At 39.1% G+C, this 18,956-nt stretch overlaps 1 protein-coding gene across 5 annotated transcripts in view; it reads left to right on the top strand.

Moving 5' to 3' along the window:
- Window positions 1–18,956, top strand: part of LOC129176155 (cAMP-specific 3',5'-cyclic phosphodiesterase 4B-like) — a 61,489-nt gene that overhangs the window by 17,899 nt on the left and 24,634 nt on the right. For 4 of the 5 annotated variants that reach the window (XM_054766627.1, XM_054766626.1, XM_054766630.1 and 1 more), the window contains 5 exons: window positions 3,891–4,138; window positions 13,228–13,422; window positions 13,508–13,544; window positions 14,937–15,007; window positions 15,365–15,414. In XM_054766627.1, the coding sequence (XP_054622602.1) occupies window positions 3,891–4,138; window positions 13,228–13,422; window positions 13,508–13,544; window positions 14,937–15,007; window positions 15,365–15,414 (601 nt within the window). Of the gene's footprint in view, window positions 1–3,890; window positions 4,139–10,379; window positions 10,582–13,227; window positions 13,423–13,507; window positions 13,545–14,936; window positions 15,008–15,364; window positions 15,415–18,956 lie in introns of those variants that run through there. The other variant, XM_054766631.1, reaches the window with a different exon arrangement.

Here is an 18,956-nt window from a genome sequence, read left to right as displayed (position 1 = left end):
AGACGAAAACTACTGTTGAACAAAAAGAACATTAAGGCCCGTCTCAGTTTTGCCAGAAAACATCTTGATGATCCCCAAGATTTTGGGCAAAAATACTCTGATGAGACAAAAGTTGAACTATTTGAAAGGCGTGTGTCTCATTACATCTGGTGTAAAGTTGCTGTTTTGCTGCTTCAAGACCTGGAAGACTTGCTGTGATAAATGAAACCATGAATTCTGCTGAATCAAAAAATCCTGAAGGAGAATGTCCGGCCATCTGTTGGTGACCTCAAGCTGAAACCAACTTGGGTTCTGCAGCAGGACAATGATCCAAAACACACCAGCAAGTCCACCTCTGAATGGCTGAAGAAAAACAAAATGAAGACTTTGGAGTGGTCTAGTCAAAGTCCTGACCTGAATCCTATTGAGATGCTGTGGCATGACCTTAAAAAGGTGCTTCATACTGGAAAACCCTCCATTGTGGCTGAATGACAACAATTCTGCAAAGATGAGTGGGCCAAAATTCCTCCACAGCGCTGCAAGAGACTCATTGCAAGTTATCACAAACGCTTGATTGCAGTTGTTGCTGCTCAAGGTGGCCCAACCAGTTATTAGATTTTAGGGGGCAATCACTTTTTCACACAGGGCCATGTAGGTTTGGATTGTTTTCTCCCTTAATGAAAACTTTAATTTAAAAACTGCATTTTGTGTTCAGTTGTGTTGTCATTGACTAATACTTACATTTTTTTAATGATCTGAAACAAACAGGGTGACAAACATGCAAAAAAATATGAAATCAAGAAGGGGGCAAACACTTTTTCACTGTGAGTGTCCATGTCTTATGGGAAATGTGTAGCTACTTGTATTTTCTACAATTGGGGCATTCTGTTACAGCTTCACTCAGCCGTCTTGTAATAAATAAATGTTTACCTCCTATAAAGAGGATTTTTGGAAGTATCCCAAATACTTATTGTAGCCAAGAAAGCCCTTTCATCTCCATCTACTAATCACCCACTCCACCTCCATTCAACACCGGAGCTTCATTTTGTCCATTTGGGGCTAGTGTTACCTTTCATCTTTATTCCAGTCATCCTTTCATGGCTATATTACCGCATCGATGTCTACAAAGGGTTTCTCCAACGTTCAAATGTTTTTTATTTTCAAGTATACATTGTTATTATTTTCCTGATGCACGTAAATGCAGGAAAACACATGAAGTCCACCGGCTGCCATTTGATCAATGAAGCGCTTGAACTATGTGTGGCTGTCAATGATGCAATCAATATTCAATTGGGATGGAATTTTCCTTTGCAGGAAAATATTGATCCGGATATTTTAAGACAATGTGTTTTGAAAATTGACAGTAAATGGAAGTGGTCACAAATATATTTTCAGGACGCATCAATTGTATCATGTGGCTCAGTTTTCACCTTCCGCCCAGCAAGTATTATGTCTCAAAAGCAGGCACAATACGTCAGACAGACAGCATTTCCTAGAAGATGCTGCAAAGTCAGCAGAAAGAAAAGAAGCAGACTTGCTTGCGTGTCTCTTTGTGAAAGTATCTGATTTTCCCGGCCCCTTTGCTCTGTTTCCGTGTAGAACTTTTTAGATGGTCTTTTGTGTCTCATGTGCAGGCACGTGTGAGACCTATTAGATCATGTTTTTTTTTGCAGTTGGTAAAATCACATTTTTTGGCCATGTCTCACCTTAAATCCCTCGTTTATCGCTGTTAATTGGTAAATGAATTTCCGTGATATATGTGAATTAATGTTAATAAATTTAAGATTTTTGGACTTAGCATAGAAAACTTGCTTAAAACCTTCTAAATATGTTTTTTTAACATTATTAGAGCCCTGTAGACATGAAATAACACCCCATAATCACCTTTCCACTCATATAAGCAAATATAGTAAACATATTACTGTACTGTATTGTGATAGAAAATATGACAGAAATTAGAAATAAACAAGAGTGTAGAAAAGGAAGCTTGTTTACAAGCCATTGTAGAGTTGACATAAAAGTCCTCAGAAATCACTCACCCACAAGACCAAGGATACTTTCAACAATGTAGGAAGACCATGTGAGAGACACAGCTTGTGGGTGGATGCTGCATGAGGGTGTGCCAATCAATGCCGAGGATGCCGAACAATAACTTCCTGTACTGTATAGTTCGTGTACCCAGGCCTTGTATTTTCCATCATTTAACAATTTTAATTCCTGAAATTGCTTTATTTAGGCTGAGAATACAACAAATTTGATTAAATACACATATTTTTGACTAATAATAGGCCATAGTCAACCACAAAACAGTGATCATTAATTCCTGAAAAAAACTGATATAGTGAGAGAGTGATAATCGAACCGTGATATTGTGAGGGATATGCAATGCATATGAAAGGATTAAGCAAGAGAAGAGCTTGATTCACCCTTTCATGCATTGTCAAAGTAGTAGTCCTGTAGTGAGACAAAATGACATATGGTTACATTTGTCTATGACGTCAACTGATTTATTAATAATTTATATTTGATGCTTTGGTAGAAGTATGGCTGAATTTATGTTTCTTTCCACTCTAATACTTACTTGCTTTTCTGACTTTTAGGCTGTTACGTGTGTGCTTTTTATTTTACTGGAGGGAATTTATGATTATCCATATTTATTTACGTTTTTGTAAATATGGATCAACAAAGGTTATATAGTCGACAAATCTATTCCTTGCCAACAGCCCTTAATTAATTTTGAACTATCTGACAAAATCAAACAGCTGTTACTGTGAAATGTGTGGAACCTGATGATTGATTAGTAATACAGTAATCCCTCGTTTATCGCAGTTGACTTTGGGGTTTCCACTATTCTCACCTCAGGCCATCACAGTTTAGGAGGCACTACTGTATACTCTAGAACAGGGGTCACCAACGTGGTGACCACATGAATTGCCCGCAAGCCTGCTTTTCATTCAGGTTTTCAGTTAATAATGTGAGAACACTAGAAAGAAATGTATTCTGAAACATAAAATGTGAGTTGTGGATTCCAGCATTTTGTGAATGTTTTGGTAAAACAAGCATATTTGATCTGTTTGGGTTGAAATAAGGTATAAAAATCATTTCTACAAAAATGAGTAGCTCGTGGCCATTTTCATTTTCTAAAAGTAGGTCTCGCAAGAAAAAACGTTGGTGACCCCTGCTCTAGAGCAAGGATGTCCAATCATTTTGCACTGAGGGCCACATACTTAAAAATGAAAGACTGCAAGGCCACTTTGATATTTTGTAAAGAAAAAAACTGCATCTCAGCTTTGTTATACAGGTGAAAAAGTGTATTATTAGTATGCACTTGGGTCTTTGCTAATTTTTCCCTATATTTGTTATTGTTTTTGTTTTAATTTTCCAAATATTTCAACTTTATTCTGAAATAATCTTCAGACATTTTCTTTTCGTAATATTATGACTTTATTCCTATAATATTTTGACTTTATTCCCATAATATTTAAACTTTTGCCCAACCTAATTTTCCCAAAAATTTATATTTGTTTAATTTTATTTCTACAATGTGCCACGGGCCAATAAAATACAAGCCACGGGCTACGAATGGCCTCCGGCCCACACTGCTTGAGATGAAACTTACCCTCAACCACAGCTCAGCACACTCGTGAGAACTGAGAATAACATCAGAGCCCTGAAATTAGCTTTCCTCACTTCCTTTTTGCTTGTGCAATAAAAGGCACACGGTGAAGTGTAGAACACATAAAACCCAGGACTGATCAAGGCGGGTTCTTCACTGTCGATATTGTTAACATTACAAATGAACTTGCAGGTTTGCCCACTTTGTGAAACAGTCCGTCTGGCATTTTAGATTAAGAAGTCCGACTTCATCACCAAAACCACTAATTTGCTGTTTTGTTGTCATTTTCTATTAGGAGAATAAGGACCCTGCTGTGGGGCAGTTTTCCTCAGGCAGCACTCTTGGAGTAGAGGTGTGCAAAGTCCATCGGCGCTTTTCTGGCAACCTACAGCTGCCTCCTTTGTCATGGCGACAGGCAGAGAAGGAGAGGGAAAGGGGAGGTTTGCTATCACCAGAGGGGTACCCGGGGACTTGCACCAGGCCGACAAGTCTGCCTATCGCCACTCTCCCGCGCATTGACATCACCAAGGCTGACTCCAACAGGTGAGGCGTTTGGTGTTAAAAATGAAAAGTCCGTTGTAGACCTCTCATGATAATCGATAAATCGAAAAAAAAATAAACAAGGTCGATAATTTTGATGGCTTTTTTCAATTGATTTGTGCATGTATGCCTGTTCCTTTTCCTCGTCTCGCTGTACCACACAGGCTGGGTTCACTCTGCATGTGTCTGTGCGCATTGGTTCTATAGTGGAATGAACGCAGAGAGTGACTTCCTGTCAGCGTTAGCCTTTGTCCCAGTACGTGGAGGTGGGGCTACTAGTGAGTGGATACACAAACAGAGTGCTAGAAGTTAGCAAGTTAGCAAGCAAACAATATGAATGAAGGCACAAAAGCGATTTTGTGTGTATGTGCAGCAGAGCCTTCGTCCTGACAGTCACCGTATACTGAGCCGTTTGATAGGTAAATAAGTAAATACCTGTATATAACGAAACAGTTCAAAATGGTGTGCCCTCACAGACAGTGTCGCTTGCTACATTGCAAAAGAAATGCAACCTTTCAGTACGGTTGAAATGGAAACATTTCGGAAAATGTTAGAAATGTTTCACAGACAGTACGAATTGCCTGCGAGAACGCACATGCACGTCACAAGCAGCAATTCATGAACTGTATAACCTGGTGAAAGAAGACGTGTTAAAGGACAATCAGCAACATTGTATTTTACTCCGCTACTACAGATACGTGGTCCAGCTCAAATATGACCCCCTACATTAGTTTAAGAATACACTAAATAACTGCATGTGTGTGTGTGTGTGTGTGTGTGTGTGTATGTGTGTAGTTTTTATTGGAGTGTTTTTTTTTCTAAACAGAAACAGGGTCTATACATGCAACTTCTGTGTCAAGCAAATGTGGCTCACACAGGTACACTGTACTTGAGTACCATCTAGTGGTTCAAATGGGAATTACACCTCATGTTAATAATGAAAAAATTGCCTCAAAAAATGTCGATAATATCACTTATCGATGATAATTTCTAGCACAATTATCGACCAGCAAAATCTGTTATCGTGACAGGCCTAGCCCTTTGACTTTTTGACCTGCATGTCCTATTCCTTATACTGTAGTTGCTTCACCGAACCATTTGACCACACAGTTGTTTCTGATACAGGATCCAGAAAGTTACTGCACCATGATGTGATATTTTCAAACGGGAGCCTTACCGATGACTATAAAAATTGAATGGCAATATGCCACACGCATTTCCTTTGAATATACAATATGAGATATCCCGCTTTACCGCAGGTGATGTATCGTCTCTCTTCTAAGATACGTCTGAAAAAAATGATGAAAGCTGCTGTTCAGTTACTCCGTCATATTTCTATTTGTACGTGGCGTGTATCTGTTGTTGAAGGTGAGCTTTTCTGTTAGTCGGTTTTATCTGTGCAGCACTTAACTTCTTCGCCACTGCTTTTTTAAAGCATTGGCATTATGTTGTTGGAGGAAAGGTCAGTGGAGCACATTTGCTCTGCTTGTCATTGGACAATAGACTATGCTGCAAAAATCAAAGCAACGTTAAAAATCTGAAACTGACTAGACATTATATATTATATATAAAATCGTAGATATACTTCTGAAAATAGGTCAAATAATGTGCTTATACAGTACCTACAATAAACAAATTTGGTCTAACAACATAATCTTGTTGGTATTTTTCATCTTAATTTCAGATATTTACTCTTGCTTAGATGTCATCTTTTGCAGTGTGCCTCTTTCTGTTGATAAAGTGTTATAGAGAGATTTTAACATTAATTTTAAGAAAAGTACAATGAAAAAATATGACTGGACAAACAAACCTTTTTATTTAACTGAGTCACGGCCGCACGGTGGCATGTTGGCCACACAGTCAGGAGATCAGGAAGACCTGGGTTCGAATCTCCCCTTGGGCATCTCTCTGTGGAGTTTTCATGTTCTGCATGGGTTTTCTACTCCGGTTTCCTCCCACATTCCAAAAATATGCATGGTTGGTTAACTGGCAACTCTAAATTGTCCATAGGTATGAATGTGAGTGTGAATGGTTGTTTGTCTATATGTGCCCTGGCATTGGCTGGCGACCAGTCCAGGGTGTACCCCGCCTCTCGCCCGAAGCAACCCTAGTGAGGATAAGCATAGAAAATGGATAGCTGGACAACTGAGTCACAGAGGTGTGTTTTGAAATTGTTATTGTCCCACAAATTCACGCGTAAGGGATATTCTTGTCAACATTTTTTCAAACCAAATCAACCACTAGTGTTCTGATAATATGTAACAGTAACAATATATCATAAAAATGCAATCTTTCCTTTAATATGTCATCTTTCATTCTGTAAAGTCGTGGAACTGCCATTTATCACATGTATTTTCTGACAGGCAATTCCTATAAAACATTTGCAGCATTTCTTGATATGCTGGCTTTTCGACTGTATTAAAGAGCAGCATTTCTTTTTTCCTGCCTGTTTGGAGGCGAAAGCACAACGAAAACAGACGTGCATGTGTTACCTAGGGGAATCTGGACCAGTAGCAGAGATTACACCAGGGTAAGGACTTAGTAGCCAATAAAAGTGACTGTGAAACAGTAGAGATCCAAAGTTAGTGTCTTCTGATGACTTACCACGTGTATTAAACAGCAATGCATGGCTAAAGCTAACAGCTCCAGTCTGCCTACTGAATCACTCAGCACCACGACGCACCCTCTGCTGGCGTAAACATGTCATTACATGGTCAAAATGCAATACAGTACAGTACATAGAAATAGCAGTTATTAAGGCTCAATTACTAATTACTGAGTGTGCCTCTTTAATTTACAATTCTGCATGTAGAATTTCCAATCTCCCACACATGCACATGGCAATATATGGAGGCCGGCAAAATTATCCAGTTCATCATTTGCAAATCTCATCATGTTTTGGTCTTGCGAGATCTCGTGACACCTGTAGTGTTTATACAGCATGGATATACTTACCTTAACAAGTTAGTGTTATGATTTTTAAAAAAATCTCAAATCAAGTTGCCTTTTAGGGATTTACAGTACAAATTCAGTGCTTAAAATAAGACTTTGACTAAGATGACTAGATTATGATGCATAAAAAGCATTTAATGTGGTTCCACTTTTTCTTTCGTGACGAAATGTTAAGGTATTGCGATTGACAGTTGGATCAGGATTTCATCATAAAAGCTTTTGGTTCCTGAAGCAATGCCAGTCAGTGTATTTCTCCATACTTTCTTCATACTACTGCATGCACTCCGTCACAGTATGGTCATCTGGACCGCATCAGTCGTTTTTCATAGCCGTCAGGAAATCAGTTGTCTCTTCCGTCCTCATTTTCCACCAAATGCGACTGGCTAACTTTTTTGAGAGTGGAGACTCCAGCCTCTTGCTATCAAAGGCTCAGGTTTTAAAGCCTGTTCAGATTTGACATTGACTTCTTCCTGTTTTTATAGCAATCTCATGACTATTACATGAGAACGTAGTGGTTTTTAATTTAATAGCACTAAAACACAGCCTATGAAGTTTCTTCACAAGGCTGTAGAACCAGTGTTCCCAACTTAGAACTTGGATTTTCCAAATTTTCCAAACAACAATGCGCTGTGCCATTTTTCTCTTCATAAATCTCAGATATTGACATTAGGGGTGTCCCGATACAACTTTTTCACTTCCGAAACGATACCAATATTGCAGCCTTGAATATCAGCCCATACCGATATCAACATGAATCATACGTATTTTTATTGATTATTTTGCAATGTACAATGTTACAAAATACTTGCTCAAGTGATATTACCCAAACAGAGAACAATATTCAGCAAAAATATGCATGACAAAAGCTGACCCATTTACTTTTTCATGCATTTGGGGCAGCGGTGTCCAAAGTGAGCCTTGGGGTCCATTTGCGGCCCGCGGCTGTTTTTTTATTGGCCTCAAAAACAAAAAAACAACAACAGCACAAATGGAAAAATCTGTGGAAATTTTACAAGAATTAAAGTCAAAGAAAAATATTGTAATCTGACAAGAAAAACAAATTTTACAAGAGTAACGTCGTAATATTATGACCAAAATTTTAGTTGCATAAATTTGAAATATTGAAGAAAAAAGATGTAATTTTTTTTTTTTAAAGTCGCAATATTATGAAAAACAAACACAACAATGACTAAAGTTGTCATTTTTTTTAATTAGGTTGCGGAGAAAGTGACGCGAATAAAGTCAGAATACTTTGGGACTAAAGTCATAATTACGAGAAGAAAGTTTACAAAAAGAAATTTGAAATGACTGGAAAATTGAAAAAAAAAACAACAAAAAAAACAACAGCGTAAATGGTAAAATCTGCTGTAATTTTACGAGAATAAAGGTAAAACATTAAGAGAAAAAAGTCATGTTCTATTGAGAAAAAAAAGCAATTTTACTAGAATAAACTCAATATATTATGAGGGTATAGAGTTGTAATTTTCGGAAAAATTGGTTGGGGAAGCAGTCAAGATATTATGGGAATAAAGTCAAAATATTATGGGAATAAATTCATAATATTACAAAAAGAAAAGCTATGAATATTATTTAAAAAGAAGGTTGAAATATTTGGAAAATTAAAATAAAAACAAAAAGGTGAAAAAATGAGCAAAGACTGAAGTTCATACTAATAATAGGCTTTTTCACTTATATCACAAAGCTGAGATGCTGAGATATATAACTTTCTAGCATATCTACAGTACATATGTTGGTTTACAAAATATCAAAGGGGCCCTTGCGTTCTTCCATTTTTCACAATGTGGCCTTCGGTGGAAAAAGTTTGGACACCCCTCATCTGGGGTATAGTTATAGCCACAGTGTAGCAGCAGCTTGGTATAATACAGCAAAGTTCGAGGTGCTCAATGAAGCGTTTAGACCCGACGTTATTAACCACCAATAAGTGCTGGCTCTTTTCTGTTACAGCTAATGACTTTTTGCCTTCCTGTGTGATGCTGCTTCAAATGCGTGATGAGGCTGGTCGTATTAAACTTCTCCGGTTCTGTGCCACTGTGGAAAACTTGAGCATGACGGTTTTGCACTCAGCTGCAATTTCTTTTTCAGACTTGAACAAAAAAATGCTGCCACAAGGCCGATGGCACTGCTACTGATTGCTACTTTGTTTGCATGTTAGAACATGCTGTTTTTGTGATCACGTGGGCTCTATCCGGCCGCTGCTGGAAAAGGGTGGAATGCCATCTCTGGGTCGGGGGTGAGATCCTGCCCCATGTGGAAGAGTTTAAGTACCTCAGGGTTTTGTTCACGAGTGAGGGAAGGATGGAACGAGAGATTGACAGGTGAATTGGTGCGCAGTCTGCAGTGACTCTGCACCGGTCCGGTGTAGTGAAAAGGGAGAGCTTTGCCTTTCGGCTCAGCTCTCAATTTACTGTTCGATCTACGTTCATACCCTCACCTATGGTCATGAGCTTTGGGTAGTGACCGAAAGGACAAGATCACGGGTACTAGCGGCCAAAATGAGTTTTCTCCGTAGGGTGGCTCTCCCTGAGAGATACTGTAAGGTGAGAAGCACTGTCATCCGGGAGAAACTCGGAGTAGAACCGCTGGTCCTCCGCATTGAGAAGAACCAGATGAGGTGGCTCGGCCATCTGGTTAGGATGCCTCCCGGACCCCTCCCTGAGGAGGTGTACAGGGCACGGCCTCGGGGAAGACCCACAACACGTTGGAGAGTCTATGTCTCTCAACTGCCTGGGAACGCCTCGGGCTCCACCGGGAGGAGCTGGATGAAGTAGCTGGGGAGAGGAAAGTCTGGGCTTCCCTGCTTAGGCTGCTGCCTCCGCGACCCGACCTCGGAGGAAGAAGACGTAGAAGATGGATGGATGGGTTATAAACTTGTCACTGAGTATTGGCCAATGTCCAGTCAAGTCTTTCACCAGACTCTTCTAACAGTGCCTTCATGGACCTTCCTTTGTGCGCTGGGGTACTGTCATGGGGGAGCTGAAGAGGGCCTCCCACAAACTCTTCCCACTAAGTTGAAAGCATAGAATTGTCCAAAATGAAGATCTATGATGCAGGTGAAACAAGGGGTCCCTGATTGATTAAGAGGTGTGCTTTTGGCTTTCAGTAGGGCAGTATAGATGTGTGGATACATTTACTGGTTAATCCGCAGTGGTTTAACATGGAAGAAAAACAGACAGGCAGTCAGATAAACATTGAATCCATTCCCCATGGTCCAGCCCAGATCTGCCTTATCCGCCTGCCAAATCTACGTTATTCCAGCATGTGGTCTGTGACGGTACAGAAAAAAGGTCCGTGCACGACTGTGCATGCACGTGTTCCTTTTGAGTTAGCAGCAACAGATTCAGTGTTTCGTGGAGCCTGATGAAAGGGAAAGAGGAAGAAGGCAGAGTGGAATGTTGCGAAGGTCCCCGAGGTGCAAATGGGCACTTTGATTTCAGCGAGGAGGTGATCAGTGGAGCACACCTCTGGGCTCCCAGGTGACTCGGCTCTCTTCTTGGACTCATTTTCAATCCAGACTGAACGTGTTGTTTTTGTTTAGCCTTTGCCTATTTCTGGTGTTTCATTTTATTGTTCCTGAGGCTGCAGCGCAAAAGTAGTGATTGTTTCCAATACCAGCATTTCTTAATTTCATTGCATTTCATCTCTGTTAAACCATGGCATCATTTCAGTGTCACATTAAGAGATTAGTTTTTTGAAGGTAATGCATTGTGTCAATGTGTCAAGCCGGGATTTTCATGACGTAAATTGAAATGCAGATGACGCAGTCTGTCGAGTTTTCCCATTAATCTGATCTTGTCTGGCAGAGGTGTCCAGTTAATCACACATGCGGAAAGTCTGTGGGGAAAATGGGGCAAACAGCCTTAATGAAGAGGAAGAATTAATACGCCTTGGTTGTATACAGATTTTTGCTTACCAGAGTTTAATATGCATTTTATTATGGTTTATGATATCCACTTTTTTCACTTGTTTCAACATGGGTGGGCTCGTATTGTCCAAGCTGAAGCTGATTTGGCAAATATTTCATTATAAATATTTTTTATTTCTAATGAAACGAATTTGTTACTTCTGCAGTTCATCATTCCTTTGACCTTTCACCCTTTACCAGTCCTACTGACCTTATGATCTGATTACATAATAGCTAGTCCCTGCCTCTCGGCGGCCAGATTATAGCCATCTGTGCATCTGTGTATGGGCCAAAACACTTGAAAAAGTAGTTATCAGTTTACATATATCGTAATCCCTCGTTTATTGCGTTTTAATTGGTACCAGATTGGTACCCAAATTACGGTAATTGGTACCCGAAGTAGGATTCCTTCTTTATAAACGGAATATTTTCTTAGTTAGATCATAGAAAACCTGTTTACGACCTTCTAAATAATTTTTTTAACATTATTAGAGCCCTCTAGACATGAAATATCAGCCATGTAGCCACATTAGCCACATACTACCTAGAGGTGGGAATCTTTGACCACCTCACGATTTGATGCGATGGCAATTCAGAGGTCTGCGATGCGATGATAAAACGATTATCGATGCATCTTTTTTTGTGATCAATAGTTTGTCAATTTTTTCAAGCATGATTTTTTTCTATATATAATTTCTTTTGACTCACTGTGTACTACTAAACCAAAGCACATTTGTAATGATCCACAATTAAAATAAACATGAAACAGATTAATTTCCCGAAGCTATTTGACATTTGTGAACAAAAGAGTATAGAGATGTAAAGAAAAAAGCAGCAGCATGGGAGCTCGTTGGCGCCAGAGTAAACATACTGGGTAAGTTTCTATTAATTTAAACTGACATTTATGTAAGTTTATCTTCAATACTAGCAAGATCTGGTACTAGCAAGAGTACTCGATCAACACCGGTCGCTTTTTCTCCTCTGAACTACTTTGACACCCCCGAATTCCCTCAACATCTGACAGCTAATCAATATCGTGGGAGAGTCGTACAATTTGCTCTGGATGTGAACGCGTCACTTACCAGTGTAGCTGGTCACAGCCGCTCGTCGCCTGCCGTGTGCAGGGTTTGCTACGCGTTGCCGATGACTTTTCCAATTGCAGCTGTTTGATGCCTCCCGTGTGTGGCGGCCATTACACTTAGGTGCACCACCATAAACTAACCGGGCAGCACTTCCGCGTTACGTCTTTTTGTTTGTTTGTTTTTTTTCCATCAGCATCGATTATTGACATTTATGTCCGCATCGCGATGCATCTACAAATCAATTATTTCCCCAACCCGTGATACTACCCAATATAGTGGATATAATCAGAGAAAATAAGCCATTTAAGACCTAAATAAAACTTGTGCTTGTGTGTGTCGCATTAAACGTGTTCCAGAAGTGTGGAGGACAGGAAGTGATGTTTTCTCTGAATATTTCGACTTTGTTCTTGTAAAATTACTGCTGAGTTTTACATTTTTTGCTGTTGTTTTGTTTTTATTTTCTTGTTAAATTCTATTTTTAGGATGTACCGTGCGCCAATAAAAAAAACAACCGCGGGTTGGAGATAGCGGCCCTCGGGCCGCACTTTGGACACTTCTGATATAGAATAAATCTCAGCCTGGTAGTTGCTGATGAGTTGGTATGAGGAAGAAGCATTTGACTAGCAACTAGCATACTTATTTATACATCCATTCGTTGTCTATGCCACTCATAAGGGTGACAGTTGTGGTGGAGCCTATCCCAGCTAACTATGGGTACACCCTGGGCTGGTCACCACTCAGCCACAGGGCACACATGGACAAACAGTCATTCACACTCACGTTTATGGACAATTTTGACTCTCCAGTTGGCCTAAAATGCATGTTTATGTGATTTGGGAGGAACTCTGATATCCTGACTGTGAGGCAGCCGTGCTTAGCACTATTCCACCATGCTACCCCATACTCATTTCCGAGCGTAATAATTGTTTCTAGGCCATGGATGAGTGAGTAAGTGATCATTTTAGAGATTTGTGAGAATGTTGTGCAAGCCAGCACTCACTGGCAGCCCATCAAATCTACTAACAACGCTGATGATTTAGTCATGACCATGTAGATCAATGCTGAATCAAAATCCTCATCATATGATATGTATGATTTTTCTTCAAATTAAAAAAGTGCGCCTTATTTGACTTTAGCTTGGAGGGAGAAAATGGACTCTCACGATGCTGCAGTCCTTCAGACCCACAAGGGTCCCCAAGTTCGTGCCTGGTACTCCACCCCAACCTGGCAGGCCATGGCCAGCGCAGAGAGTCCTTCCTCTACCGCTCCGACAGCGACTATGAATTGTCACCCAAGTCCCTTTCTCGGAACTCTTCCATCATGGGAGAACTGTGAGTGCTTCCCTATATCCGATTAAAGAAACTGCTGCTGTCCACCACAATCATGACTGTTGACTGTTTTTGTCTTCCATTTTAGCCACGGAGAAGACTTGATAGTGACTCCATTTGCCCAGGTAAGACGTTTATACAACCAAGCAAGTACCAGTCCTCTGTGAATCTAGACTTGAAGCTCTTCCATGAGAACTGTGGGCTTCTTCCTCAGTAACGTCTCTGCCTCCTAGTGGATAGTAGTGGTCATGACAAGATCATTGCAATCTTAGTATTCTGCGTGTACACTGCAAATCATCATGCCATTCATTTACATTGTATCCGTAAAATGAATACTTTTTTTTTTTTTTTAGATATAAGCATATACGCATATATCTACCTTGCTGCCTGATGAATTTTAAATTAACGGCGTGGACATTGAAAAAGTGGAACAATATAAATTCCTGGGGGTCATAATAGACGAAAAAATGAGTTGGAAATCTCATCTTAAATATATACAACAAAAGGTGACGAGAAATATCTCTATATTGAATAAAGCAAAATATGTTCTTGATCAAAAATCACTCCACACTCTGTACTTTTCCTAAGTATTACCATATTTAACGTATTGTGTGGAGATATGGGGAAATAATTACAAAAGCAACCTTCACACACTCACTGTACTGCAAAAAACATCAGTGAGGATCATTCATAATGCCGCATATAGAGAACATACAAACCCTTTATTTCTAAAATCACAGATATTAAAATTTGCAGATTTAGTATTCTTTCAAAATGCTAGAATAATGTATAAAGTTAATAATCATTGTTACCCAAAAACCTCATACAGTATTTTTCAATCAGAGAGGAGAAATACCATCTTAGAGGAAAATTAAACTTAAAACATTTATACACGAGAACTACGCTGAAAACCCACAGCATTTCCGTATGTGGAATTAAATTATGGAACGGATTGAGTAAGGAACTCAAACATTGTACAGAGATGAGCAAATTCAAAAAACAATACAAGCAGTTGATGTTTGCTAAATACAAGGCAGAAGAGTCTTGATCATCACAATGATTGTTCTGTCAGGTTCGTTGTTTTTAATGTTTTGTTTTTTTATTTATATATATGTATATATATATATATAAATTATGTAATCATATATTCTTCTTTCCGTTATTTATTATGTATTATTACTCTGATTATCACTGAAAACATGACATGGAATGCAGGAAGTGAACAACAGGTGTTGTACAAGATGTGGAATGGATGGGGGGGTAGGATTAAATAAGCTTTGCTTCTTCCTACTCCTTTTGGACATGTGGAAGTGTGAAAGAATGATTCATGAGATGTATGCCACTGTAACCTTCATGTTCAAATAAACTAAACCAAACCAAAGCAAATAAAAAGACAATGTAAAGCTATTGATAGTTATGCAGGGACTCATTATTGCATATCTACATAACGTCACCCTGCTATGGTATCTCATTTATAATGTACAGCTTCCTCTTCACATAAATTACATTTTTTTCAGGTCTTGGCAAGCCTTCGGACGGTCAGGAACAACTTCACCACATTGACGAATGTGCAATGTGCATCTACTAAGTAAGTTGTTACTTTTTTTACTGCCTTCTTTTTTTCAGATCTAGAGAAATGGAACGTGGGCAGACATAAACGTTTTGAACTTGAAATTCCAAATTGTCTCACGTGAGGGCGCCACCACATAAAAAACATCTCTAATGCAGCGTCCTATTGTAGAAGCCCTCTAAGTACACATTTAACAGCAACACGTCATCTGTTTTCTAGTCAAGCTTAAGTGGCTTTGCTGATTCTTGAGCATCTTTGGTTTGGTGGAAGGAAGACTTGCCTCCTGTCAGTACTCCGTAATAAAAGCAAAAGAAACAAGAATTATCACAATGAAAAAATTAATTGCAACTGTGACGTGTTTATGTCTGATTGCAGGAGGTCTCCTGCTTCGAATCAGCCTTCTGTCACCAAAGTCTGTTTGTCAGGTAAGTCCCGCCATCTGCGTATTGCGGTCTGTGTTAGCAGCTCACTTAATTATCCCATCAGAATGATGAGGTGGGAATTCTGGGGAAGGCTTCATCTTACATGCATTGACGTGCAGCCAGGTGTCTATTCTGACAGTTCCAAGAATGTCCAAATCACATCAGAAGCCTACTTATGACAAATTTTCTATAGGTTAAAATGTGGGAAGTGATTTTTTAATTTGTTGAATGGATGTTTTCTGGCAATAAATCACACAAGAAAGTGGCATAAGACTTAAAGAAGTAGTGTTTTGAGAGGAAAAATATCGATGATCTTGTCCTGGCAATTTTGAAGAAACAATCTGCTGCACCACTCAAAGTAATATTAATAGGTTTAATCCCTAATCCAGGGGTTCTCAAATGGTCTCAACCTGAGACCCACATTTTCCAACTGTCATTAAGTTGCGACCCACTTTTATTTAATTCATTATTATTATTTATTTTTATTTTCTTTTACACTTTTGGCATTTTTATTAGTATTTATTTGTATTATTTTTTTACACTTTTATTTGTCATTTTTAAGTTTTATTTATTTATATGCTTTTAAGTCATTGTTTATTTTTATTATTTATTATTTTCATACTTTTAAGGCATTTTCATTTGTATTTATTTTGACTTACTTTTTACACTTTGAAGTCATTTTTATTCTTATTTATATTTTTTGTTTTTATGCAACTTATTGTTTTATTTGGTATTTTTTTAAATAGTTTTAAGTCATTTTTTAATTTTTTACACAAGTCATTTTTATTACTTTTTTACGTTGTCTTAAAGTCATTTAAAAATGTTTTCTTTAAATAATTTTTATTCCTTTTTTGCACTTTTAAGTCATTTGTATTATTTTTTACACTTTTATTAAAGTCATTTTTACATTTATTTATGCTTTTTATGTGTTTATTTATATATATAATGTTTTAAGTCTTTTATGTTTTTATGTTTTATGTTGTTGTTGTTTTATGTTTATGTTTATGTTTTTAGTTTTTATGCATGTTTTAAGTCCAATCAAGCAAATTGATTTTTTATTTTTTTTGGGGGGGGACTGGCATCTTTTGAAACATTAATACACATAATTACATTTATTATTTTGTCACGGAAATGAGGAGGAAGATTATTAAAATATTGCTCAATTTTACTTCAAAATAAGTCAGACAGCAGTTTTACATTACATATTTTAATTTAATTTTTGACGTGCTGTGTGCGACCCACTTTTGGTTCTCGACCAACCAGTTGCGACCCACTGCTTTAATGCGGTGATTCTCAACTGGAGCCGTTTTCAGCGGGTCTTAGCCAAAATATATAATGACCCGACGTCCATGAACGCGCCTTGCGTCTGTGCTATATACGCCACCATGAGGTGCGTGCCATATTTATGGGCGACTTGGTCAAGCTGGAGCAGGAGGGAAAGGACATCGATTGTGGACTTAAGGTGGCGTCCGTCCGACACAGAGCTAGACAGCTAGATCTCTGCTGGAGAAGAGTGCAGCATAAATCGAAATCTCACGTTGTGTTGCTTGGGGAAATTTCGCCCACAATGAAGACTACCAGGCACCATTTAATGGTACTGGGAGCGCTTCATGCCCAATTGGATCTATTGGCCGCAGGCAGAGGGGTGGTTTACAGAAGAAATAGTCCCCCTATTATTTTTATTATTAAACTTACCTACTGAACTTACCATCAGAACAACTGGATTCACTTCATTTTAACTTCGTGTTTCACTTCTCATTCAGGTCCATGTGCAAATGCTCTGATTCAACTCCCCAGAAGATATACCGTGTAGTGTAAACCTAACTTTGTATTTTTTTTAGGGTGTTTTTGTTTGGACTTTATCGTCAAGATAGGTACCTCCCATGACGTGCATCGTTAGCTGGCTCATACTAACTAGTTTTCTCGTGTTAGAACGCACAGAAAAGGGTAGGAAATATGTGTTCTCCGTGGCAGACGTCTCTGTTTCACTCAGACGTCTCTGTTTCACTCTCTTGAATCACATAAGGATTGTGAATGATGGGCAAAATTCCCCCCAAAAGTGCAGTTTTCCTTAAAGAGAAATTTTTTGACATTTTCTTGTCATTTCCACCTTAAAGATATCCATTCACTTTAAGTACAAATTTGCAGGAGTATGCATAATGGTAATAGTCTGGATTCAGAGGTTCATACGGATGAGTACTGATGACGACAGGGGAGGAGGGAAGTATGGATATTGTTTCCTGCTGCACTGGTTCTTCAAGCATGATTGACGTCAGCAAAACGTACAAACCCGTTGCTCTCCGCTTCCTATCAGCACAGATGGGCTACTGCAGCATCCCACTGGAGGGAAGAGATACAAGACAACTGCGTGTCTCTTATTATCTCCTCCACACTTCTCACAAACCTTGACCTTGTCTCTGTGGGATTGCTGATGAGAACATCTATCCACTGTGATGTGTTACAGACAAATCTCAGTGTCAAGTTTGCCTTTTAGGATAAAAGACACAGACATCATATCACCTTTTTATATATTTTTTCATATTTAAAGAAATGTGGCCCTGGTTAGTCAACGAGTTGCATTATCTTGCAAGTCACTGGCAGTGTCTACTGTCTGAGGGACAGCACTGCATTTGGCTTTAGTCTCTTTTTATAACCAGCAGCACCTCTTTTAGCAGACATTGTTGATCAAATACGTTAAATGAATTGAGAGAAAAATGATGAGAACACAGTTGCTGATGTCCACAAGCAATCCCTCACTGCTCTCTCTTTTTCTTATGAGTGGGAAAGTTGTAGTTCTGAAGTAAGACACAGAAACCTGACAGGAATACCATGGTTTTATTTAGTGCCTCTGATATGAACTGGAATTGCATCCTGTAAAATGATTTGCAGTGGAAGTCATGACTGATATGCTGTAGGCGAAATACGCTCCTAATTTCTGTTACACAGATAATATTAACATTGGAAATGGTGTCTGCCGCCATCACGCACGTTAGTTAGCGTGGGAAGCACCCTGAACGCCTTCTGTTTTGCTTCTAACACACACCCGCTGCAAAGCAAGAAGCTAGGCTATAATCATTGGGCCGAATTACTCCACATGAATAAAGCATTATTAAGTTAATTGTATATTGATATCTAAAAATCATGTGGTGTCGTATCATCGCTATTGTTATCACTGACATTAATGTTTTGTGAGTGCAAGGTTTTATTTGCCACAATTTTTTGTGAACTTAACATTGCGTTTTTGTGATGTGGCGGTGATTGTTTTGAGTGGACTGTCTGGGAGAAACTCAGGGTAGAACCCCTGCTTCTCCGCATTGAGAGGAGCCAGATGAGGTGGCTCAGGTATCTGATGAGGATGCCTCCCCGACGCCGGATGCCTCCCCGGGCACACGTCTGGCCGGTAGGATGCCTTGTGGAAAACCCAGGACAGGTTGGAGAGACTATGTCTCTCAACTGGCCTGGGAACACCTCGGATCCGCCGGGAGGAGCTGGACACAGTAGCCGGGGAGAGCAAAGTCTGGGCTTACCTGCTTACTCTGCTGCCC

Source organism: Dunckerocampus dactyliophorus, chromosome 2 (genome assembly GCF_027744805.1).
Source record: "Dunckerocampus dactyliophorus isolate RoL2022-P2 chromosome 2, RoL_Ddac_1.1, whole genome shotgun sequence".
Lineage (NCBI taxonomy): Eukaryota > Metazoa > Chordata > Actinopteri > Syngnathiformes > Syngnathidae > Dunckerocampus > Dunckerocampus dactyliophorus.
Note: the sequence above shows the minus strand (reverse complement) of the source record. Positions and strands in the feature narration are given on the sequence as shown.